This window comes from Myotis brandtii, unplaced genomic scaffold (assembly GCF_000412655.1).
Source record: "Myotis brandtii unplaced genomic scaffold, ASM41265v1 scaffold84, whole genome shotgun sequence".
Classification (NCBI taxonomy): domain Eukaryota; kingdom Metazoa; phylum Chordata; class Mammalia; order Chiroptera; family Vespertilionidae; genus Myotis; species Myotis brandtii.
In genome coordinates, this window is record NW_005371410.1 from 402,593 (window position 1) to 426,697 (window position 24,105).

Genomic DNA, 24,105 nt, shown 5'->3' on the forward strand with positions numbered 1-24,105 from the left:
AAACAGAGAAGTGGTTCTACAAATTTCCAAAGAGCAGGGGTGCTGGGGTCGGGGAGGAGCTTTGTACAAAGACTCAAGAATCGTAGTGCCAATTTCTCAGTAGCAAATTAGAAACTAGAAGACAATGGAGCATTGCCTTCACAATTCTGGGGAATAGTTATTTCCAAACTATAATTATCTACAAACTCAAACTACATGGAAGAATAAAGACATTTTCAGGTGTGGAAGGCCTCTCTTTTTGGCAAACTACTGGAGAATGTGCTCCCAGTGAAGTAAAGTTGTAAATCAAAAAAGAAATAATGTGGGGTCCAGGAAACATAGGGTCCAACATGAGAAAGAAGGAAATCTCTAGGATGGTGAAGGGAGATTCAGAGATGGCAGGCCTGGATTGCAGCAGGTTGGAAAGTTCTGGGAGTGACTTAATGACAATAACAAATCTCTAGGATGGTGAAGGGAGATTCAGAGATGGGCCTGGATTGCAACAGGTTGGAAAGTTCTGGGAGTGACTTAATGACAATAAAATTGATAGAATTACATAATATAGTTGAATGTATTTAGAACAAAAAGTTTGAGATTGAATTAATGATAAATGCATAGAAAACCCAACAAAGGAAAAGAGCAGATAATTACTAACTGTAGCAAAACAAATGTTGGGGGGGATTACAGTATGCCCTTCTGTTGTAAATAGTATTACATAGTGATAATTAAAATGAGTTTCTGTCTAATCAAAATAAGGAGGTGTAAAAAAAAATAAGAAAAAAAGGAGGTGGGAAGTATTATATGTAGTAGGAGATAGACGGGAGTGGTTTGTGAGAAAGAGCTAAATCTTCTGTGCTAGGAAGTCAATGAATAATGCTTATAACTTCAAATACAATAAAAGGTGTAGGAATGTTTACATAGCAGAAGTTGTAGAACTAATTGATTTTAACATTTATTATTCAGGTAAACATTTTTTAATCAGTAAGTTTAAGTTAAAAATTAATACAGATGTCACTATAAATGGCAACATGAATTAATCTCACAAACATAATGTTGAGTGAAACAAGCCAGACAAGAAAGAGATTTGATTTGTAAAAGTATAAATACTTCTTATAAATAGTATACTTTTTTTAAAGTAATGTATAAAAGACCCAACTAAAACATGGTGGTAAAGGCATGAGAGTGGCTAGCTACCTCTCTGGTGGGGCAGGAGGAGGGAGATGGCTGGTGCAGGACGGGGATTGATTCTCAGCGTAGTGATCTGGATGCTGGTTACTTAGGTGTTTACTCTGGGAAAAGTCATCAAACTATGAACATTTATGACAACGCACTTTCTTTATGTAGGGTATACTTAATAAAGTTTATTCCCCAAATAATCAGATAATTACATGATTAGATTTCCGTGTTAGTATTAACTGAGATGTCTATAAGAATTTCATGTATATTTGATTCCATGGTAAAATAATGTGCAGAAAATCTTACTTGGTACTTTTTAATTTTTCTAAAATAGACTGAGAGTGAAGCCCATATTTGGTTTTCGAGCACAACTTTTATGGTAACATTTGGTGATCATTTACTCTTAAACTACTAAGGGTAGATAGGGGTCAGCAAACTACAGAGTGGTCCAAATCCTGCCTATGACCTACTGTGTGCATCTTTGAGCTAAAAATGTTTTTGTTTTGTTTTGTTTTGGGGTTTTTCTTTTGCACTTTTAAGGGAAAAAAGAAAATGCAAGAGAAACTATATATGGTCTACAAAGCCTAAAATATTTACTATCTGGCCCTTTACGGAGTAAGTTTGCCCACACTCCTGAAAGAAAGAAGCCATGAAAATTCTAACTAGAGGCAATGTAACTTCAACAAAAGAAAAAACACAGCTTCTGAAAATGGTTAAAATAGTATGTTTTTATATTATTTTGCACTTTTAAGGGAAAAAAAGAAAATGCAAGAGAAACTATATATGGTCTACAAAGCCTAAAATATTTACTATCTGGCCCTTTACGGAGTAAGTTTGCCCACACTCCTGAAAGAAAGAAGCCATGAAAATTCTAACTAGAGGCAATGTAACTTCAACAAAAGAAAAAACACAGCTTCTGAAAATGGTTAAAATAGTATGTTTTTATATTATAGTTTTAATAAAGTGCTTAGACTAGTAAAAAGGAATTTCTCCAACATGGCTAAGCTTGATTTGTTCCATTGCAGGTTGTAGGTGGCCTAGATATCCACAAAAAGATGGTGGTAGATGTGTGACTCTTTTTTAAAGAGTACCACCCAACACTTTTGCTTTCTTCTCCATCTCTGAAGATCTGCTCAAGACGTCCAGCAATGCTCTCTGTGTATTTAAATGGAAGTATTTTTCTCTGTGAAGCCACATTTTCCAACATGAGCCTCATGAAGCCAACTAAGTGTTATTGAACTCTTATTCTCTCAATAACTCCGTGTAGCACTTTAAAGTCTGAAGGACAGCAACATGAAAAGAGCATATCAATGTGGTGAAGAAAGGGAAGGGGTTGGCTTTTTAATTTATTTTTCTTCATCTTTTATAACAAAGTATCTATATATACATATGTAAATATTTATATATAGATATATGTAGCTTTCTATATGTGTAGTAGGTTGGCTTTAATTTAATATACTTGATTCAGAAACAAAATGATAGAGTACAAAAGTGCCAAGCAGAACATAAAACATCCTTACTTTTATTTCACACAGTTTTTTATATAGGTAGAAGATTGTACAATTTGAGCCGGGTGTTAGGCCAGCTACTTTCTTTCCTGTGCTTTCTCCTTTGAGAGATTGACAAAGCATTTGTTAACGTCCTATTATTTACCGTAAGTACATTTTTGTAACAAAGGAGTTTGTAACTTTATTTATACCTATGAATATATTTCCAGGGACTATGTCTCATTGCTGAGCAGCTTTTATTACATCTTTGCTTGAGGAGAAAGTATAGTCAGTGCTACTGCCAAGAGCTCGTTCTTGTGTTCATATAGTGCCTGCACAAAGCTTGCGGCTGCTTCATTCTGTTACTTCATAACTGGGAGCCATTACATTTATTAAATGTCCCTGAGTACATGTAAGTTTCAGTTGTGATTTCATACATAAAGGCCAGAAGCTATGTGAGGCAATCATAATTTATCTTTGACATTACTTAATGAAGAGTACCTGAAGTAATCACGTAACTGCATATCCATTTGTTTTATTACGTGGGTAAATAACTTGTAATTAAACCTAAGTTTGAACTGCAAACTTCCCCTCTGTGTTTCAAAAGACTTGCAGCTAATTTGAAACTTGGGTGGTATTTAAATTGCATGTATGTATCTAAACACCCAACATATATTTGTGACTTAAATGGGAGAAATCTTACTCATGTGTATGCCACAGAAGAGAAAGTTTTATCCAAATTTATACCTCTTAAATTTCTTTACCATAAGGCATAAAGAGTGCATGAAAATTTTCTTCCTTGATTTGCTCATATTTGTAATGGGTAACTTAATAAATTTGTGTGATATAAAAGTAGTATATCATGTTCCACCACTTGTTATTGTCCCTTCCCTTTTCTACAAAGGTACTGTTGGCTGAAGAAAACCTTACGGCTAGCTTTCTAGGACAGTAGTCTTTCCCTATGTAGTTTTTCAGTAAAACTGGTTTTATAGTCATGAGTGGGAAAGGGCAGGTTGAGTCAAGGTGAATGAATCTTAAATTGGGCGTACCTGCCTGCTATTGCTGTTCCTTCAACTGAGTGCTGCACATCATGGGCTCTGTCTGTGAGAGAAAAATCTCGGTGCTTGGTGTCCTTGCATGACATGGAGTTTTGCATGTAGATCGATTTAAAATGTACCTCTTGTTTACATAATTTGCATAATTTTAAAAGATAATGTTGCCAAACTTCGGAAATGTTAATGTTCAAACTGAAAATCTCCACTACATGTAACTTTCTTCCTCTGGATCAGTACAGTGGTTTATAATCCCAGCCAGTGGTTTGATCTGTTCCAGTGTCAACTGCCATGTGCTCTGCTTCAAGGGGGAACTAGTCTTTTGTGAATTTTTTGTACATAAGTATTTGTTACAGATATTTTAGCAAATGCTTTCTATTTCTCTTGCTTGTGCATATCTTGGCTGGCGTTACAGAAAAATAGTGCAAACATTATTTCCTTACTGGGGAATGAGGGTTTTTTTTCTTTTTTTTTTTTAAGTGTGTATGGGTGGGGGGAGGGTGGTTTATGTTGAATGTTTAGTTTTTCTTCTGCATGAAACATCATGTTGTGGGATCTTTAGACAACTTCATACTGTATGAATAAAAAAAATAAAATATTTGGAACCTGAGTGTATTCACCGTGGTCTTTGGTGGGCTTCCACAGCCATTAGTCTTTTTTTTCATTCTTCTGGATTTTTTAAAAAACTGGTAAATTGATGTAATCCATAGGTAAAAACAAATCTGCTTTATCACTTCTAGGTGTACACACCCTGAAGTTAAAAAGCAGGGACTGTAACGGGTGTGCCACAGTCTTTCCACAGCAAGGGTTTGCTAAGTACTGTTCTTTAGCCTCCAGCACAGGTGTTTATTTGTATACCCACAAATATGTTCATAGCAGCAGCATTTACAGTAGCCAAATGGTAGAAGCAACCCAAATGTACCTGACAGATGGTATACATATAATGGAATATTCAGCTTTAAAAGGAAGGAAATTGATACATGCTACAACAGGGTGAACCTTGAAGACATTATATAAAACTAGAGGCCCGGCCCGATGCATGAAATTTGTGCAAGGGGCTTAGCCCTCGAAGCCCCGGCTGCCTCGGCCAGCCCTCGAAGCCCCAGCTTCATCCAGAAGGTTGTTCTGCTGTTTGGTCTAATTAGCATATTAGCTCTTTATTATATAGGATAAGCAGTTACAAAAGAACAAATACTGTGTGATCCTACTTAAATGAGTTCCCGGATTTCTCAAATTCAGAGAAAGTAGAATGGTGGTTGCCAAGGGCCAGGAGGAGGTATTGGGGAATTAGTGTTTCATGGGTACAGTTTCAGTTAGGGAAGGTAAACTTCTGGAGATGGATGATTGTAATGATTGCACAATAGTGTATACTTAAAAATGGTTAAAATGGTAAACTTTATGTGTTCACCACAATTTAAAAGTGAAAAAGCATCTCAATCTTTCTGGATAGTTTCCAGGACTTAAATATTGTTCAAACTCATGTGTCTTGAAACATTATTCCTTAGTCTTCAAAAATTCCCACAAACTCAAAAATCTCATTGCATTACATAATGTTTAAAGTCCTTTGCCACTTCAACCTTTCACTTCCCCTGGGCATTATAAATCTATCAGCTAACCAGATCAAAGGAGCAATTCCTTGTTCTCAAACCTACAGATTTACTTGGTGTATTTGACCAAATAAGTAATTAACATTTCCCCATGAGCATTTTACAAGTTGTAGGATGGCTATGTACATTGTCACTGTATACTTTCAGTAATCTAACATTAAGCATGCTGGCCCAATCTTAACATGGCTGAGATCAGGAAAGTTAGGTCCTTTTCCCAGATTCTTGAACATGAGCTTTCTTCTCTATCATCCTAATTCTAGGTAGCATGAGTATTGGAACCCAAATCTTCTGGAATGACTAGGAGGAAACACCTAAGCCTCCTCCCTTACCAGCCACTAAGAAAAAAGACTACTCATGTCCATTCTCCAGCTAATAAGTAAATTGTTAGTCAGAAATTGTGCTAGATAGTAGGATGAGAGGCAGACACTATAATTACAGTATAGCATGACAAATGGCATAGAAACATAGACACCATGGCTAAGGTTTGAGGTGTTAGATTTAGTGATTTGATCCAGGTTCTTAAGATCAACTATCACTGTGATAATCAGATTTATCTCTTGATTCCTTCTTCATTATTCCCATTATGAGAATTGAGTTTCCTCTAACATTTTGTCTCCCTTTCAAACCCCAAGTACTACTGCTCCCTTAGGGAGGTACCCAGAACTCAAGGTGCTAAATCAAAGTTCAGTGTCCCAAGTTTATTAATATAAAGAGATTTGCTCCCATCTTACATACTCTTCATGCTGCTGTGTCGGCAAAGGATAAAAAATTATTTGGGGTGGGAAATTTTTCCAGCAATTCCTGAATGGATTCCTACTAAAATATGTAAGTATATCCAATCCCATACAATGTACAGACTAGACTGTAACAGTGGCACGTGTAACTGATATAAATGAAACAGCAGCTGAATACTTTTTCTTACATGAACTTTAGAGTTCATTTAAAAAATGCATAAGCTGAATCATAATATTTATTTAGGCAGACACTAGTTAAAACAACTATTACACTTGTAGAACATATTTTCTTAGGAGTAAAAACATCATTTTACTACTTAGAAGAAATAAACCCAACTTATATACTTATGTGGAAAATAACACGTCAACCTTGTATTGTGATAAAAATTTTTAATTTTACAAGTGGCAAAACAGGTAGATTAGCCTTTTGGTTCACACAGTGTAGCCAAACTGCTGCTTATAACCTGATTCTAAAATAGTCACATCACCAGTATTGAGGGACATGATTCAGAGAGGTTTTCTGGGAATAGTTCTTTAATTACAACTCATTGCAATGTATCCAGCGTCTACCATGTATCCAGTGTCTACAATGTATCTAGTGTCTACAGTGTATCCTGCCGGAAGCCGGTCCATCCTTGCTGCTTGACACAGTCGCTGCAGGGAAGAAACATCTGCACAGCATATGTTTCTAGGGACCTGGGGTATATGGCATACTGTTCTTTTTTTTTTTAATTTTTAATTTTACAAGTGGCAAAACAGGTAGAAAGATTAGCCTTTTGGTTAACACAGTGTAGCCAAACTGCTGCTTACAACCTGATTCTAAAATAGTCACATCACCAGTATTGAGGGACATGATTCAGAGAGATTTTCTGGGAATAGTTCTTTAATTACAACTCATAGGGAAGAAATGTTTATAAATCTATAATTTAAAAACAAATTCAAATAGAAAAATAAGAATATTTCCTCCAAATAAGAGAACTAGAAATTATGCATGTAACTTAAAATAAGAGAAATTGTAATTAATGTTTAAGTATAATAATGGTATGAAATTTTGATACTTAAATTATCCTCAAAGCTGTTGAATGAATACTATCAAATTTTCCCTTTCGGGTTTATGCTTCTGGCTAAGAACTGACAAACAGAGACTGAGGTTTAAAGTGACCGAAAATTCTTCACATGGTTTCTTGGGACCATTTGTAAGCTACAGTCCAAAGACAAGAAAAAGTTTCTGATTTGAAATCAGAATCGATCTGCTGCTCTGCTAGCCACAGCTCGAATATTGCCATAAACCTTTGATGGAGGATTTCCTGTAGAGGAAACAAAACAAGCTTATTTATCTGTAGAAATATACTCACATATATAGAAACTACATGGAAAATGGTCTACAAAACTCTAAAAGAACAGGAACATTTTCCATTGGATCTATCTTTAATCAACAAAAGGCCTAAAAAGGAAACCATATCCAAATATTCTCCAAAAAAACCCATTTTAAATCATGAGAGCCAACATATTTAGGAAGGAAGCTAGTCAGACCTGGGCACCAAGGGAGAATCTCCAGTGTTTTCTGAGTAAATTGCTACACTCCCTGTAACTCCGGACCGAGTTACTGACTCTGATGCCCTGTGGGAAATGGGACCAAGTGGATTAAGTTGACTGGTGCTGATCAGCAGCAGCTCCCCTTTCATTAAACCTAAAATATGGTGTCATTGCCTGATGCTCTGGAATGGCTTTTCTGTGCACGGCCTTCATCAGGGAAAGGCAGTGAAGATTTAAGCAATATAAGCCAATAAATCCTTTCGCTTTAGCAGACATGGAATCCAAGCAAAAAGATTCCTACTTCTCTCAGGTTCTCATTTGCCAGCCCCCAAGAGTCTCTATTTGCTATCTTTAACATTTCTCTAAACTGACTTGCAAATCTGGTTTACTCTAGATCCTCTATTCTTTGTAGAGAAAATACAAAAAAATAAACTATTACCCAGGATGAGGTTGCAAATGGCAGTTCTTGCCATCTTGATGTTTTGGAAAGAGCCAAGGATATGAACTTTCCTGCAAGAAAAAGTGAGACAAGTTACCAACAAAATACATTTCCTTTACTAAGTCTTGTAATCCAGAAACTGAAAAATCATAAATACAGATTTCTAAGTAAAGGCTGTGATGATGGCTGCAAACTCTGCAAATATGCTAAGAACCCACTTTGAAAGGGGGAATTTTATGGCATGTGAATTATGTCCCAATATAAAAATATTAGAAAATACATAAACATAAAAACAAAACTAAGATATCAGATTTTGGGTAAATAATGACCAAAATAATGTGTTAGGGCTTCATACACTTGTTCTCCTTTAATCCTCACAGGAGAATCATTAGGTAGATGCTATTACCGTTTTACAGATGATGAAAATGTTTACAAGAAACCTGTTCAAGATTATACACTGGCCGAACTGGGATTATTGATTACCCAGAAATGCAAGAAATACTGTACTTAATTAAAACATCTTTGAATTTCTACTATATAGCTTTCTAAGATTATCTAAATCTCTTCAGTACTCACACCCAGACCATTTTAATGGGAGTTCCTTGCTGAATGACTTAAAGATCTAAAGAGAGCATTCTGCCTTTTCAACTCATCTTCCAAAATTTCAGTAAACCATCTGAAATCGGCATTGGGAACATCAAACAGAACCCTCTCCCCGCTCCCCCTCCCGCCCCCATAGGCTCAGGTATTTCTGCAAATGGGGTAAGAGTGAAGCTACTAACAAGAAAATCAGTTAAAGTCTATTCAGATGATCCCCATGTTTTCTTTCCCATTCTGTGCAAACAGGCAACCACCCCTCTGTAACTCTGACGAAATTATTGGGGGGAGAGGGGAGTTGTTTGTTGGAGAAGGTAAAAAACATGGGCACCAGACTCAGCTGAAGAAGAATCATGTTATAAACGGGCAATGTCAAGCAAACGTTTGCACAATGTCTTCCATAACTGGGCTCCAAAGCCGGGCAGCAGGTAATACTGAACGCTGGTCTAACAAAACCCATAATGTACGGACAGGATGGTTCAGAAGAAGAGTAAACTGGATCGTGAGAAAGGTTGAGTGTGTGGAGTGGAGGGGAGGGGTGAAAGAAAGCTAAATCCTTATCATTTATAGTAGTCAACAATGAATCTGAAAAAATTAAGAAGCTGGCATATAAATAAGATATTTGGAAATATGGAGATAAATAATTTTTAAAAATTCGCTGAGTTGAAATTGACTCCTCTAAAGAGGAGGAAATGGAGGTAGGCAGTAGAAATTTTTGGCTTTTTAAAATATGTGTATGTCTAACTAACAAAAATAGAATTCTTTAAAGCATGAAAGATGAGAACACAGAGACAGCAAGAATATATAAAGCGTCAGTAGTTTTCCTACTAAAACAAAGTAATGGGGCAGTAGTTGGAATGGCATGGAGGTCTCTGGACAAATAGGCAACATGACTTCCTATCTGATTTATCTGCATATATATGGAGCAAGTAGTTTTTAGTTTTATATCTTGCTCACATTATATTGTATTTTACCAGATTAGCAACTCATCCAAAATAACATTGAGAGGTGTATAACAGTCCACTTTATGGCTAGATCATAATTAATCTAAATTGTTCAACTTGTGGATTTCCAATTAGCCTATTTGTAGCAAAAACTATCAGATAGTACATTTCTTTAACTTTGAGTAATTCAATTTACAAAAACACACACAAAAGATCTAAGAAGCAATTCAATAGCAACATTATTCGTAATAGCATCAAATTGAAAATCCCAATGTCCATCATCTGTGGGTGGATAAACAAAATGCAATATATCCATACATTGGACTGGTACTTGGCAATAAAAAGGGATTACTGATACATCCAACAAAATGGAGAGAGTCAAAAGAACTAAATGAAGCCATATCCCAAAGACTACAGACTGTGACTTTCTAGAAAAGGCAAAACCGCAGTGACACAAAGTAGATCAATAAGTGCCTGGGTATGGGTGTTGCAAAGGTACACGAGGAACTTTTGGGGTGAAGGAACTGTGTGAGTGAAGTGGGATTACAGGACTAGTACCTCTGCCCAAACTCACTCAACTGTGTACTTAGAACAGGTGAATGTTATTGTATGTAAATCATCCACAATAAAGCTGTTAAATTATTTTAACGAGTACATTTTTTAAGGTAATGCTTATAAATACTTATAAGTTTAAGATGTACTACCCATAATATGATTAACAAACCAGTTCATTTTTAGATTTCTAAATTAACAAGTTTTTAGGGCTATCCTATATAATAAAAGGCTAATATGTGCCCTAACCGGTTTGACTCAATGGATAGAGTGTCGGCCTGCGGACTCAAGGGTCCCAGGTTCGATTCCAGTCAAGGGCATGTACCTTGGTTGCGGGCACATACCCAGTAGGGAGTGTGCAGGAGGCAGCTGATCAATGTTTCTCTCTCATCAATGTTTCTGACTCTCTATCCCTTTCCCTTCCTCTCTGTAGAAAAACCAATAAAATATATTTTAAAAAAAAAAGAGGCTAATATGCAAATTGTCTCTTTGGGAGTTCAACTGCTCGCTATGATGTGCGCTGACCACCAGGGGGCAGCGTGGAACGAAGGAAGGCCCTGATTGGCCCTGATCATAGGCCAGGCCTAGGGACCCTACCCGTGCACGAATTTCACGTACCAGGCCTCTAGTATTTTAATATGTGGTACACATTTCACAATTTCTGAAGTTTCTAGTTCAAAAAAACTTTTCCCCTGGCTCCCTACTCCCAACTCTAGACTCAATTCATAAAAGATCAAAATTATAATACACCTGTCCTCAGGTACAGAGGTCCACCAAAGTAGTACTATAGTTATTCTTTAAGTACAGAAATAGTTGAGCCTCTCAGTTTAGAGCAAAGATGAGACAATTTCAAATAAAATTATTTTTGGATTCGGTAGCAGGCAACGGCTTCGTCTCCCAACTTTGTGCATTATATAATCTCTGAGCCATCTGCTAGTTATCCCAACCTGGCAACAGAGCAGCTTCAACCTCATGGAGGGGTAATTAGACTTCCTGCACCCTTACATTAAGCCCGTCTCATCTTATTTATGTCCCCATATGTTCTCTAGTTTCTGCCCAATGTGACTACTCACCTTCCTTTTAGTAAGGGCCTTTAAATACATATTTTAAAAGGAAATCTCACAACAGCATTTGCTCTCCCCTACTGACTTAATAGATTCCCCTGAGAAACTATTTACATTTTCACCTGTCCTATAATTCCTTTTAATACTGGTTCCAAACATTCCCTTCATGCTAACTGAAGAAAAAATTTCTAAGATTTTCCTAACTTAATCTGCTTTCAAAGTAAGTAACTATTCATCCAGAACCATATGCTGACAAAGATTTAGTGGCAACCCTATGCATAAAATACAACTTTTATGACCTTCTGAAAGGTCATTTTATCTTTATGACCAAGCAAAAGATCAAATGTAAATTACAACAATAATTTTCTTAAGATCACATACTTACACATCAGCTAGAACTATCCGCGTCCGTGTCACATTCTCTATGGTGAATTTGGTTTTTCCTCCTTTGCCAGCGATTCTCCCTATTGCCCTCGACAGGTGGTCTCCCTTTAGAGGCTTCACTAAATGAGAAAAGCAAGACCTCAAGAGGCGAGCCATTCCAGTACACCACCCACTTCCACATAAAGTGTAATCTTTAACGCAATTTCCCTCCTAACAGACATGAAATATGCATTTTTTTTTAAAAAGCTGCTAATAATCCAGCTCAACCAAAGCTTTAGGAAAGTTGAGAAACACACAATACAAAAGGACAGTATTTCATTACAAAAGACCGCCATACACTCACCATCTGTAATTTCAAAGGACTCTAAGAAGAGGTCATCCAACCTAATGAGAGCAAGTGCATCCTACAATATAAAAATAAATACTGTGAAGCCCTTCCATTTAAATCCCTGAGAATGAGTATTAAGCTAAAGTACACAAATTATGGAATTAGAAAATTCATATTTAAAAAAGTCCCAATTCATTGAAACATTCATTCTGAGTATTTTTCAAGCCCCTATTTCAGATGTCATGAAATCACTCACCTCTACCTGAAACCCGAGAATAAAGGCTTTCACAAAATCGGCGGCTTTTGTCAGAGCGCTAACATCCTTGGTTTCTTTACAAGTCTGTTTTAAAAGAGGCACACATTATAGGTGGTGATGAAAAAGATAATATTCTAACAGAATACTAGGAATGACCTTTCCCTTTATTGTAATTTTCTTCACCACCACCCTTTCCCCAGTGTATTCTCCATGACCCAGTTTTTGCTGAGGTAAGTGCTGTTTAACTTGCAAAATAAAACTTTCCCAACTCCAGAGGTAGACAGTTCCACCAAAATGCTGTCAAATGACTGTACTCCATCCAGATCTGACTTGGGCTTAACAGCAAGATCCCTCTGGCACAGCCGGAACGTCCTCTCAGACCAGCCCCTCAATGCGTCAAGGCCCAAGCCAGTTGTCTTATCTTTCAATACAGTCTTCCCTGCAAGTTGTGATCTAATCTCCCAACTTCAATCATGTATGTACTGATGTTTCCCACAGCAACAACTCCAGTACTAACTACTGAGAGTGGTTTAAGCAGGGATCCTGCCCTCAAAGAGTTCATTGGATAATCACAGAAACAGCTATTCATAACATGCCTACCACTGTAAATGACATGCATTATAAAGGTGCTTTCTGTACTACAGCTCTAAGCTTCATGACAACCCTAAATATTAAGTGATATAAAGACTGATGTTCGAGGCAACTAAAGTACTAAAAGGTGAAAAAGGTAAGATTTGAACATAGGTCTGATTCCAAGACTGTTATTTCCACTCTCCCACATAAGGTCACAATCTAATTGAGGAGAGACCACATCCTTGACAAATTTGAAACCATACAGGGTTGTATAAAACTAGACCCTGTATGAGTCTGGTTTTAAAACTGGATCCTATCCCAATCCTCTACATGACCTTGAACAAGTCCCATAAATATTCTAGGTCTTAAGTTTTCTCATCGTAAAATAAGGGCGCCAGGGTAGGAGATCCCAAGAGGTCCCTACTAGTATCAAAATTCACTTATCAGCTTGATGACTTTGGCCAAGATACTCCTTTGACCCGCAGTTTCCCCACATCCATAAGATGGGGATATGTCATCTCCCTAACGGGGCTGTCCTAAAGGCCAAAATGGTGTAGCATGCGCTAAAGCACCACTATGTGCCTGGCATATAACAGCATCAACAACCGTTAGTGGGACCCAAACTGAGGGTGCTGCAATCCATATGACAGCGAAACACAATAAAGGCATGACTGAAAAATGGACTGATCATAAAGGAGAACATGACAGCGAAACACAATAAAGGTGTAGGTACTGAAGGCATGACTGAAAAATGGACTGATCATAAAGGAGAAAGGACTTGAGCTAGACCCTAAAAGAGGAAGGGGACTGAGACAGGACGACAAAGGGGGTAGGGAGGAGAGGGCCTGCGTCACAGAGGAAAGCCACCCATATGTATGGATATAAAAATGTTCAGAGAGATGGTGGGACAAACTTGGGCCTGGGACTCCTACTTGAAAGGCAAGTTCAGTCAGAAACTTAACTCTTGTGTTTCAGAGACACTGAAGATGCCAGGTCATAATAAAAGCAGTGTGTGGTCTGGGAAAATTAATCTGGCTCGGCACAGAGGACGGAGTGGTGAAAGATGATGTAAAGCAACGAAGCAAGGGGAATCTATAAGGAAACAGGAAGTTTTGGCATGAAGCCATGAAAACCTGAATGCAAGTGGCAAGGAAGTCTACGGTCAAGTTCTCTCTTTTAAACGTTACTAACTATTTACACATTGTTTGCGGGTAGTTTTTATCGCGCGCTAACAGGTGGCGCGGGCCATTTTTGCTAATTTTTTTGCGCAAATGGCAACATTCAGTAAAATTACGATAACTTTAGTTTACGTATTTATACGTTACCCGAATTCTACCGCTAGCCTATAAAAAACGTATTAATACGTGTCCCGCGCTCTACTGCACTGGTAGAACGTATAAATACGTAAAACGTATAAATACGTTTCCCACATACAATGTGTTTAGAGTGCCTCTCCGCTTTATCCCATTGTTCTAGTCTCTCAGTGGAGATGAGTCTATAGCAGTCCTGATGACAGGACAACAATCCTCAAAAAGACAGATTATAATTGATTTTGGTCTTTGATTCTGATACAAAGTTGGCACTCAGAAAAAGAAGCTCTAAGTCAATTAATTTTGATTGTCGAACCACTGGGCTGACACCATGGGAAAAAATATATACACGTGTGTAGTACTGTATATACGTGTATACAACATATATGTGTGTATATATATAATTTGTACTTATTTCTAAGATACATTTTCCCCAAATACCAATAAAATAGATAGTGCAGCAAGTACTTCAGCTCATTATTTACAAACTTCTGTTTATGACGACCTCTCTTTAGCTGGCCTTTTCTCAGTTCAACACAGAACATTATAAAAAAAAAAATATGCAGAGCATAACCACTATTTTGGTATGATCTCAGGCTCAACTTATGAACTCAACTAATATATGTGTTAAATGCAAACTCACTAAGTTAGAAAACTGGGAGAAAGTCATTTAACAAAACAAGTCCCACGGAGGAAAGTCTATTCCTGCATGTTCATCCCTGTAAACGGTATTTGGAAATGGTTGGCGTTCTCCATACCCTGATTTCCACATTCCTCGATTTCAAGTTAAAGCGAATCTGAAGTCCCAAATGTTCTACGATAGGAGTAAATATCTTCATCCAGTTCTCTTTCAATGGTGTGTATCTGTTAGCTGGGACTGGAATTTTCCTTGTTTCTTCTTTCCCATCCTGCAAGGAAGGAACGCACAATTGAGATGCCTGAAGGAAGGGGGGTGGAGCTGTAACTTGACAACTGATCCGCACAAAAAAGCTCCCTTTCTCTGAACGAATGAAACGTCAGCGGAGTCACGTCTGCAGCTTCAGAAGAGCCCACGCAGCCTCACCATCACCACCGACTTGGCCTCCCCCAGGTCCCTACCCCACTCCCGTCCCGGGTCCCGCCAGTACCAGGAACCCGTCCCCGGAGAGGGGCGGGAACACGGGCCTCTTCACCGGCCGGGCCTCCTCGGTGTCCATGCGGCTCGCGTCCCCGCCCTCCCCCGCCGCGGACAGCTCCTCCGCCTGCCTTTTCTTCGCCCTCCGGCCACCCTTGCGGGTGACCTGGGTGAAACCGTCCTCGGCCACAGCGCTCTGTGCCTCCATTGCGGCGGACATCCTCAGGAATCTCCAGCCTCCGCAGGCGTTTCCGGGTGGAACACGTGCGCCGCTGCACTGCGCAGGCGCAACACATGCTCGCCAACCAGCCGCAGAGCTCCGCCCCCTTTCCTAAGAGGTCCCCACGCCGGGGACCTGAAGCAGGATTTTTGTGTGAGTTTGCTGAGGAGGGAAGGGGGCTGTCCTAAAATATGCCGTATTCTTATGGTCGCCTCTGGCCCCGCCACTCTACGCCAAAGCATCTTGTGGCCTGGAATCTGTGTATGTGCTAAAGGCATTAGGCAAAGGCGATACCTAAGTTTGTGCCACCGGTGAAGGAAAAGCTCGTGGGATTTCAGTAACGCATCTGGTATTATCTGAGACAACTAAGTCCAACTGGCTAGGGCGTCAGGGGGCGAGTACGGCGAGCGGAAGGGACAAACCGTCCCAACTGTTTGGGGTCTGGTTTCCAGGTTAGGGTTTGGGCAGGGGTTGAGAGTACCCGTTAGCGGAGGACAAGTCGGCTGGACCATGTCGGCCTTCGAGAAGCCGCAGATCATTGTCCACATCCAGAAGGGCCTCAACTACACGGTGTTTGACTGTAAGTAGATGCCCTGCAGCGCCAAGTTTGTGACCATGGGCAACTTCGCCCGGGGCACCGGCGTCATCCAGCTGTACGAGATCCAGCACGGGGACCTCAAGCTGCTCCGGGAGGTGGGTACCGGGCGAGACTGCCCTCGTCCAGGATCCGGGAGTACCATTGGGGGGCGAGTGCGGATTCGGAGTGCGGGGTCTGCGTTACGCCGACGCCTCCGTCCAGGGTCCCGAAAAAGCACCGCTCGAGCGGAGCGGAGTTGATCGCAGATGGAGCCGTGCTGCCGATGTACATGCTGTTGCCCGAGCCCAGAGTTCTCCTCGGCGGGCGAGTCCATCCGCGCCCGCCCGGCCCCTCCTCCAGCGGCCCCTGCGGTGCAGCGCGAGGCCTCTGGAAGCGACGGGACGCATCCGAGTCTGAATGCGAGGCCCTTCGGGGCAGCGCGCAGTTCGTGGAGAGTCTGTGAATGGGGGGCCTTGTTCGTAAAATGCTTTTTCATGCAAACAGAGCCAGAGCTGGCGCCGGTTTGCCTGCCGTGTAATTGCAGGAGACAGATCCCCTAACTTCACATTTATTCTTTCCACAAGTGTCAGTTGACTGCCTGGTATTCCCGGGCGTGTGAATGACAGTATCCCCAATCTCAGGGGGTTTTCCTGTGGGAGAGAGAATCGGTCAGATAATCACACCAACAATGCGTCAGTGCAAACCAAGATGAATTCTCAAACATGAAAGAACACGGTGCTGTGAGAGTAAGAACAACCCCCTCTCTTCCTCGCTGAAATCAGTAGTAGAAACTAACCAGGCCGCACTAAGAGTCAAGGACGAGGTTTCCCTGGGAAACGGCCAATGCGGAAGCTCAGCGATGGAAAAAAGTCTCCTCTTAAGAAACAGGAGTGGTAAGCAGGGACCGAACGTTGCAACACCTATACATACATCATTTAAAGTTTATGCCTGTCTCCCCCTGAGAATAACGGCATCATTGAAGGGCTTTAAGCAGTGTGTGGCATGATCACGTTTACACGTTTTGAAAAGATCAACAGTGAACGAATTTAAGAATCACGTTAACTAACATTTTTTATACCTGTTTACCGTTTTAAAAAGCGCCTTGATTTGGGTTACCTGGACAAAATGATCATGCTCAGGCGTGTAGGGTTGTCATAGACGACGCAGCGGTTCTCAATCTGTGGGTCGCGACCCCTTTGGCGGTCGAACGACCCTTTCACAGGGGTCGCCTAAGACCATCCTGCATATCAGATATTTACATTACGATTCATAACAGTAGCAACATTACAGTGATGAAGTAGCAACGAAAATAATTTTATGGTTGGGTCACAACATGAGGAACTGTATTTAAAGGGCCAGAAGGTTGAGAACCACTGGACTACAGGGAAGGTTGACAGCTCCGGGGATCAAAAGCTATAGAGAGAATCTACTTGGAGGAGTCGGAGGTTAAACTGGTAAGTGAAGGATGAATGTAGTTTTGATAGGAAGCTTAGATTAGAAGGTAGGTTGGGCCCCATCCCACTTTAAACGTCTGTGAGTGTCAGTTTTCTTGTTCAGTTTGTCTTCTCTAGTCAGGGACTCACTAAATGTGGCTTGTTCTTTTCTCTGTTTCCTTAAGTTGCTCACCACTTGCCCCCAGTCACCTGTTGCTGTTGTAAGGTCCAGTTCAGATGATTTGATTTCTGGAGTCCCTTCCCCATCCCCACACAAAGCAACCTTTCTTACATTGCGTTCCTGTGGTATTTACTCTCTGTGCCTGAAATACATCATTCTGTTCCATTTATCTCTAGATTGTAAGCTCCTGGAGAGTAAGGATGGTGTCTTTTTTTTTTTTTAATATTTTTTTATTGACATTTTAGAGAGAGGGAGAGGGCCAGAGGAGAGACTGAGAGAAACTTCAGTGTGAGAGCTGAACATCACTGGGTTGCCTCCTGCACGCCCCCTACTGGGGATTGAGCCCGAAACCCTGGCATATGCCCTGATCTGGAATTAAAACCAGTGCAAGGGACGTCACCCAGCCAACTGAGCCACACTGGCCAGGGCAGTGTCTTTCTTTAATATGGTATGTAAGGAGCAGTAACTCAGTAAATTACTTGTTAAAAGAATGAGTAAATGTATGTCTGTAAAGGATATAACTTGGGTAATTTAGTTTTTCCCTTTAAATTTTGTTTTGTATTGGTTTCAGTTGTACAGCTTAGTGGTTAGATAATCATACACTTTACTTAGTGTAACTTGGGTAATTTAAATATTGGTTTATTGATTATACGATTGGGATCAGGGGTCTAAACAAATGGGAAACATTAGAATAGCACAAAGAAATTTAAAGGTGAAGTATTAGAAACAAATACCAACCAAAGCTCAACCAGAGAGCATCTCTAGACTTGACTTCTTTTTTTCTTTTTTTTAATATATTTCTTTATTGATTTCAGAGAGGAGGGGAGAGGAGAGGGAGAGAGATAGAAACATCAATGATGAGAGAATCATTGATTGGCTGCCTCCTGCACACGCCCTTCTGGGGATCGAGCCCACAACCCAGGCATGTACCCTTGGCCAGGATTGAACCTGGGACCCTTCAGTCCGCAGGCTGACGCTCTATCCACTGAGCCAAGCCAGCTAGGGCTTGTGACTTCTTTTTTATAAGACTATGATTTGTATACATTGTAGGAATACACTCGTTCCAAAAGTGAAATAGTGCTCTTTGGTCTTTTCTAGAGTTTCTAGAGGATTCTAATGAGTTTTTCAAATAAATTTGCTTTTTAGCAAAAGTAATGAGTTAATGATAGAACATTTCAGAAATATACAGGGTGACCTCAAAAATGTATACACACTGTGAATAATTATAAAGGCAGTGTTTATTAAAATACATTTCATTTTCAAAATGTAATAGAATCAGCTGTTAAACTATACATTTTTTTGGGGGGGGGGGCACTCTGTAGATAGGAAAAGAGGAAAATTAGTATCACCCGTGATCTCATATTTCACCTGTATCTAAGGACTATTCTGAAGAAGGACCAGAACTATTTAATTGATGAGTTCTTTCTCCTAAAGAGCCTGCTGTCTGAAGAGGATAAAACAAATGGGAAAACATTTAAGAATTTACCTTGTATTTGGATGTGATGATGCACTGGGAAAGAATATAGATTAAATACATGTTCAGTGATTCTCAACTCTTAACGTGTATTGTTGCTGTTTGTGTGTGTGTTTTAAGATATTCATGCGTTGGTCCCACCCTTAGAAGTTCTGGTGCACTGGGACTCTTGCATTTAGACTAGGATGAGGTCTGGACATCAGTATTTTTTCAGCTTCCACCAGATGATTCTAATGAGTACCAGGGTTGACTTCAATGGGGCTAGAGGAATTATTTTATTACAATATTAGGTTAAAGACTTGATTCTATCATTGTGGGACCACTTTAAGTCAAAGCCTGTGCATCCAAGACAAAAAGGAAGGAAGACAATGAATCTTTGTTGGTGCCTTCCTTAGCTTGTTACTAAAGATTAATGGGAATGACAGCAAGGCCTCCATATACAGTTGAGCAGTTAGTTGCATCACCCATGAATGTCTGGCCAAGAGTACGAGAGCTGAAATCTACCTCTTTCATCAAGCCTTACCCATGAGACTTCATCAGCCTGTAAAAGGCACCTTTTTTCTAATTGGCACAAAGGACTGGGGGTAGTCCTGAAAAATGGCAATATAGTTAGGGATGTTTACACTTTCAAATTTAGTAATGAGCTAATACAGCTCTGCTTTTTAGCCCCTGTGGCACTGAATTCACTGCTTGTTAGCATTTGGTGGCTAAACCTTTTAATGTTAATTAAGTAGTGCCAGGATGTGGAGGAGGAAATACTGACAAGCTGTACTAGACCCACCCACAGACAGAACAAAAATATCTCTCACTAGAATTATCTATCATGGGCTTCTTTAATCATGTTAACTTATTGTAGCAAAGAGAACCAACATCTGGGTCAAATACGACCATCATGGATGGTTACTTCCACTACCATATAGCAAAAGTTAATATATACTAACTAGAGGCCAGGTACATGAAATTCATGCATGGGTAGGGTCCCTAGGCCTGACTGGCGATCAGGGCGGATCAGGTTCCCTGCCTCCCCGCCTCCTCCTTCCCTTGCTCCCTCAGCACCCCGCCACCACCACTGGTTGACCACCATGGTCCACGCCGCCCCTTGGTGGTCAGCGCACATCATAGCAAGCGATCGAACTCCCGAGGGGACACTTTGCATATTAGTCTTTTATAGATAGATAGATAGATAGATAGATAGATAGATAGATAGATATGAGGCAGCTCCCCATGGCCTCCTAACCCTCTGAGTTCCTGGCACCATATTCTTGCCCATTAGGGCCCACCTACTTCTTACTGAGAGGGCTGTCTTCACCCTCTGCCTCAGACTGTGGGAGCCATTACCCATGACTTAGAGCTGGGGAGACCAAGCCCACTGTGAAATAAGTGGGAGGAGGGAGTGTGGAGCTGTTTCATCAGTTGGCATAAGCTGGAGCTCTGGATTAGTTTAACCATAGAAATTGTGTCCTCACATTGATTAGGTGTTGTATCACTATTACTATACTAGAGGCCCAGTGCACGAATTCGTGCACCAGTCAGGTCCCTCGGCCTGGCCTGCGGGATCGGACCGAAACCGCTCTCCAACATCCCCCAAGGGGTCCTGGATTGCGAGAGGGTGCAGGCCAGGCTGAGGAACCCCACCAGTGTGTAATCGGGGCCCGGGAGGGAAGCAGGAGGTTGGCCAGCCAGGGAGGGACCGTGGGAGGGCTCCAGGGCATGTCCGGCCCATCTCCGTCCCAATCAGCCAGACCCCAGCAGCAAGCTAACCTACCAGTTGGAGCATCTGCCCCCTGGTGGTCAGTGCACGTCATAGCAAGCAGTTGAGCGGCCTTAGCATATCATTAGCATATTACCCTTTGATTGGTTGAATGGCCAACTGGACACAGACTATTAGGCTTTTATTATATAGATATAGGATTATTTCAGGTACTTTTATTTGAAGGAAGGAGCAGGTGGGGAGGACACACGTGATTTGAAAACTGACTCCTTTGTTTATTGACAAACATTTTGATTCTCGGTATTATCCCATTGTAAGATACTCTTCTTCATAAAATTGGAAAAATAACTGAAATAATATCAATCTAATACAGTGAATAACTGATGTTATCTTGGACAGCCTATGCATTAAAAAGAAAAACAATTAACATTCTATGGTTCTGTGCTTCTCATCAGTATGGTCCTTTACAACCAGTTATTGTAGATGACTGGGTTTTTTTTTAATCTTTATTGTTGAAAGTATTACATATGTTCTCTTTTTTCCCCCATCGACCTCCTCCAGCTAGATAACTAATTTTGTTTAGGACAATTCCAGGGAGTCTGTGAATGCTTTGTTTTATACCTGGCTACACAGTAACTGCCAATTTATCTAGATCCCAAGCCATGAGAAAGCTCAACAAGCTGAGGATTTCCAAAGCTTTGTACCATATAACGATGTCTTTTTAATCATGAAAGAAAAGTTTATAGTTTGTGTGAAGTGAATTTTCTTTTCTTCTTGTTTGTAAGTTGCTATGTAAACCCTATATGGAAATGCCCAGCCAAACGTTGAAAGTGGCAGGGAAATTATTTTTTAAATTGTGTGAAGCAGGCCCACCTTAATGGGAGGGATGGAGATTGGCACAGGAACTGAAGGTTTCCAAGGGGAGGTGCCCTAGCAACTGGAGAATTCTGTGTAGGGAAAACAGTTTATCTGGATATATTGTTAAGTGAAAAAAACAAAGTCAAAGGCCAATATATGATGATCCTCTTTATACTAAAACAAACTTATGTGTGTTTGTAAATGTACAGAAAAAGGTTTCGAAGGATGGGGATTACTTCCAGGGAGTGTCAAAGGGAGACTGACTTTTTGCCCTTTTGTCTTGTTTTGTTTGAATTTTTAGAGAGAACTATATTATATAAACATTAAGAATAAAAAATATAAAAGGTGTAGAGACCAAATCTGAGTAATAGTTTTGCCCTATTGAGGCTGACAGTAAATGGAAGGTGATATTATAAGGCCAGAGTATAGTGTGGGACAGGCATCAACTAGTGGCCTCATCTAATTACAGATTGTCCAGAGTTTCCAGTGGCCGAACCAGAAGGAAAAGCAGACTTCAGGAGGGCTGTCGGTGACCTGGGAGGTGAAGTTGGGGTCAGTGGGGACCTTGGAGAAATTAGAAACATCAGGAAGTAAACGAGTAATGAAAGTTCCACAGAGGTGTGGGAGTAGGTGAGGGTAGCATAATGCATGTGTATATGTAGGAGGAGTCAGGTAGGAACTGATCCTATAGTCCCGTCCCCCCCCATTCTCGGTTTTGTTTTCCACAGTTTCTATTACCCATGGTCTGAAAATATTAAATGGAAAATGCAATAAATAAACATAAGTTTTAGATTGCATGCCAATCTGAGTAGGGTGTTGAAATCTCATGCCATCCTACTCTGTCCCACACTGTATCCATGGTGTATATGCTCCCTGCCTGTTAGTCACTTAGTAGCTGCCATGGTTATCATATTGATGGTTTCAGCACCACAGTACTTGTATAAAAATAACCCTTATTTTTATTAATGCCCAGAGCCATTCACATAACTCTTATTACAGTATATTGTTATAATTGTTCTATTTTATTATTAGTTATTGTTAATCTCTTATCTCTTATTGTGCCTGATTTATAAATTAAACCTAATCATAGGTATGTATAGGCAAAAACATAGTGTATATAGGGTTCAGTACTATCTTCTGTTTCAAGCATTTACTGGGGGTCTTGGAACATATATCCCCCATGGATAACGGGGGACTACTGTATTTGGGCTGTAAACTCCTTGAGGGAATGGTCCGTCTTACTCATCTTTATGTCTTCTTCTGCCTAGTTCATTGACTTCCATATAGTAGGGACTCATTACTAGTAAATGTTGAATGCTCGAGTTGGGCAAATCTATAAAGCTCTAGACTTGGATATCTTTATCTATGACGGGGGTGGGAGGGGGGTAGTATTAGATCATTTCAAGGATCCTTTCTGTGATATGTTCTTCTTCACGTGACTTCCATAAGCCACATACCTTAAGTAGTGCATTGGTATATAGTTATTTTACTAATGTAATTATATATAATCCTCGGAGAAGTAGCCTTTTAAATGAAAGGAACCTGAGAAGATTGGCTAATCCATACTAATAGCAGTGCCTTTGGTACACACAGGTATACAAATCTATGATTGAAAGGATCCCACAGAGAATAGGACATAAACATTCTCAGTTTAGAGGGTTCTGCAGGGAAAACTATGAGATACTCATAACAATTTTTGTTCCTGTAGCCATCTGGAAAGAGCAATATCTTCATTACATTCTCATTTCTACAGAGAATCTTAAAGAAGAATACCACATTAAATGCCGAGATGTTCATATTTGCAAACCAATGGAGATGGTAGAGTTATCAGCATTTGAAAGTCTCATTAGTGAGATGAAAGGAAAGGCAAAATTAAAACTCATTCTTTTTGACAGTTATATACTTCTAAACTATAGAAGAACTAGAGGCCCCCTGCGCGAAATTGGTGTACTCGGGGGTGGGGAGGGGGGGAGGGGGGTCCCTCAGCCCGGCCTGTGCCCTCTTGCAGTCTGGGAGCCCTCAGGGGATGTTCGCAGCAGTCAGGCATTCTTAGCACTGCCACGGAGGCGGGAGAGGCTCCCACCACTGCTGCTGTGCTTGCCAGCCATGAGCCCGGCTTCTGGCTGAGTTGCGCTCCCTCTGTGGGAGCACACTGACCACCAGGGGGCAGCTCCTGCGTGCGTCTGCTCCCTGGTGGTCAGTATGCATCATAGCGACCGGTCGGTCTGCTGTTCGGTTGATTTGCATATTAGTCTTTTATTATATAAGATGACTAAAGGAAAAGCATGATCATTTTTATCATAAGTTTTAATTGCTTTTTATATTACCACTTTATTTAAACCCTTTAATAAGGCTGTAAATCTAATCTAATAAAAGAGAAACATGGTAATTAGTGTACGACCGCTACCCTTTTCATTGGCTAATCAGGGCGATATGCAAATTAACTGCCAACTAAGATGGCGGTTAACCTCCAACAAAGATGGCAGTTAATTTGCATATGTAGGCACAATGCAGGGAGG

General features: G+C 40.3%; 3 protein-coding genes across 3 annotated transcripts in view; 2 read left to right on the forward strand and 1 right to left on the reverse strand.

The window, feature by feature from the left end:
• The window catches only part of PPP3R1 (protein phosphatase 3, regulatory subunit B, alpha), a 28,014-nt gene extending 23,710 nt beyond the window's left edge, over nucleotides 1-4,304 (forward strand). Inside the window, exon 5 of the mRNA XM_014532077.1 lies at nucleotides 2,181-4,304. Coding sequence (XP_014387563.1) covers nucleotides 2,181-2,228 — 48 coding nt within the window. The 3' untranslated portion in view covers nucleotides 2,229-4,304. The remainder of the gene's footprint in view (nucleotides 1-2,180) is intronic.
• Nucleotides 4,305-6,408: 2,104 nt separating this feature from the next.
• On the reverse strand, nucleotides 6,409-15,420 carry PNO1 (partner of NOB1 homolog). Its single transcript, XM_005884539.2, has 8 exons — nucleotides 15,146-15,420; nucleotides 14,777-14,926; nucleotides 12,136-12,219; nucleotides 11,895-11,955; nucleotides 11,553-11,670; nucleotides 8,011-8,081; nucleotides 6,849-7,342; nucleotides 6,409-6,499 (listed from the first exon to the last, which is right to left on the reverse strand). The coding sequence occupies exons 1-7, from the start codon at nucleotides 15,350-15,352 to the stop codon at nucleotides 7,275-7,277; spliced, it is 759 nt and encodes a 252-aa protein (XP_005884601.1). The 5' UTR covers nucleotides 15,353-15,420; the 3' UTR covers nucleotides 6,409-6,499; nucleotides 6,849-7,274.
• A 102-nt stretch (nucleotides 15,421-15,522) lies between these two features.
• WDR92 (WD repeat domain 92) overlaps nucleotides 15,523-24,105 on the forward strand; it is a 24,761-nt gene continuing 16,178 nt past the window's right edge. Inside the window, exon 1 of the mRNA XM_005884538.2 lies at nucleotides 15,523-16,045. Within this exon, the coding sequence (XP_005884600.2) occupies nucleotides 15,941-16,045 (105 nt within the window). The 5' untranslated portion in view covers nucleotides 15,523-15,940. The remainder of the gene's footprint in view (nucleotides 16,046-24,105) is intronic.

Excerpts from the sequence above, each read along its gene's own strand:
- PNO1 (XM_005884539.2), bottom strand. The coding sequence starts at position 15,352 with ATGTCCGCCGCAATGGAGGCACAGAGCGCTGTGGCCGAGGACGGTTTC. Across the intron at positions 8,082-11,552 it reads CGGATAGTTCTAGCTGATGT|GAAAGTTCATATCCTTGGCT; the intron begins GTAAGTATGTGA and ends TTTTTCTTGCAG. Across the intron at positions 7,343-8,010 it reads CATTTGCAACCTCATCCTGG|GAAATCCTCCATCAAAGGTT; the intron begins GTAATAGTTTAT and ends TTTCCTCTACAG.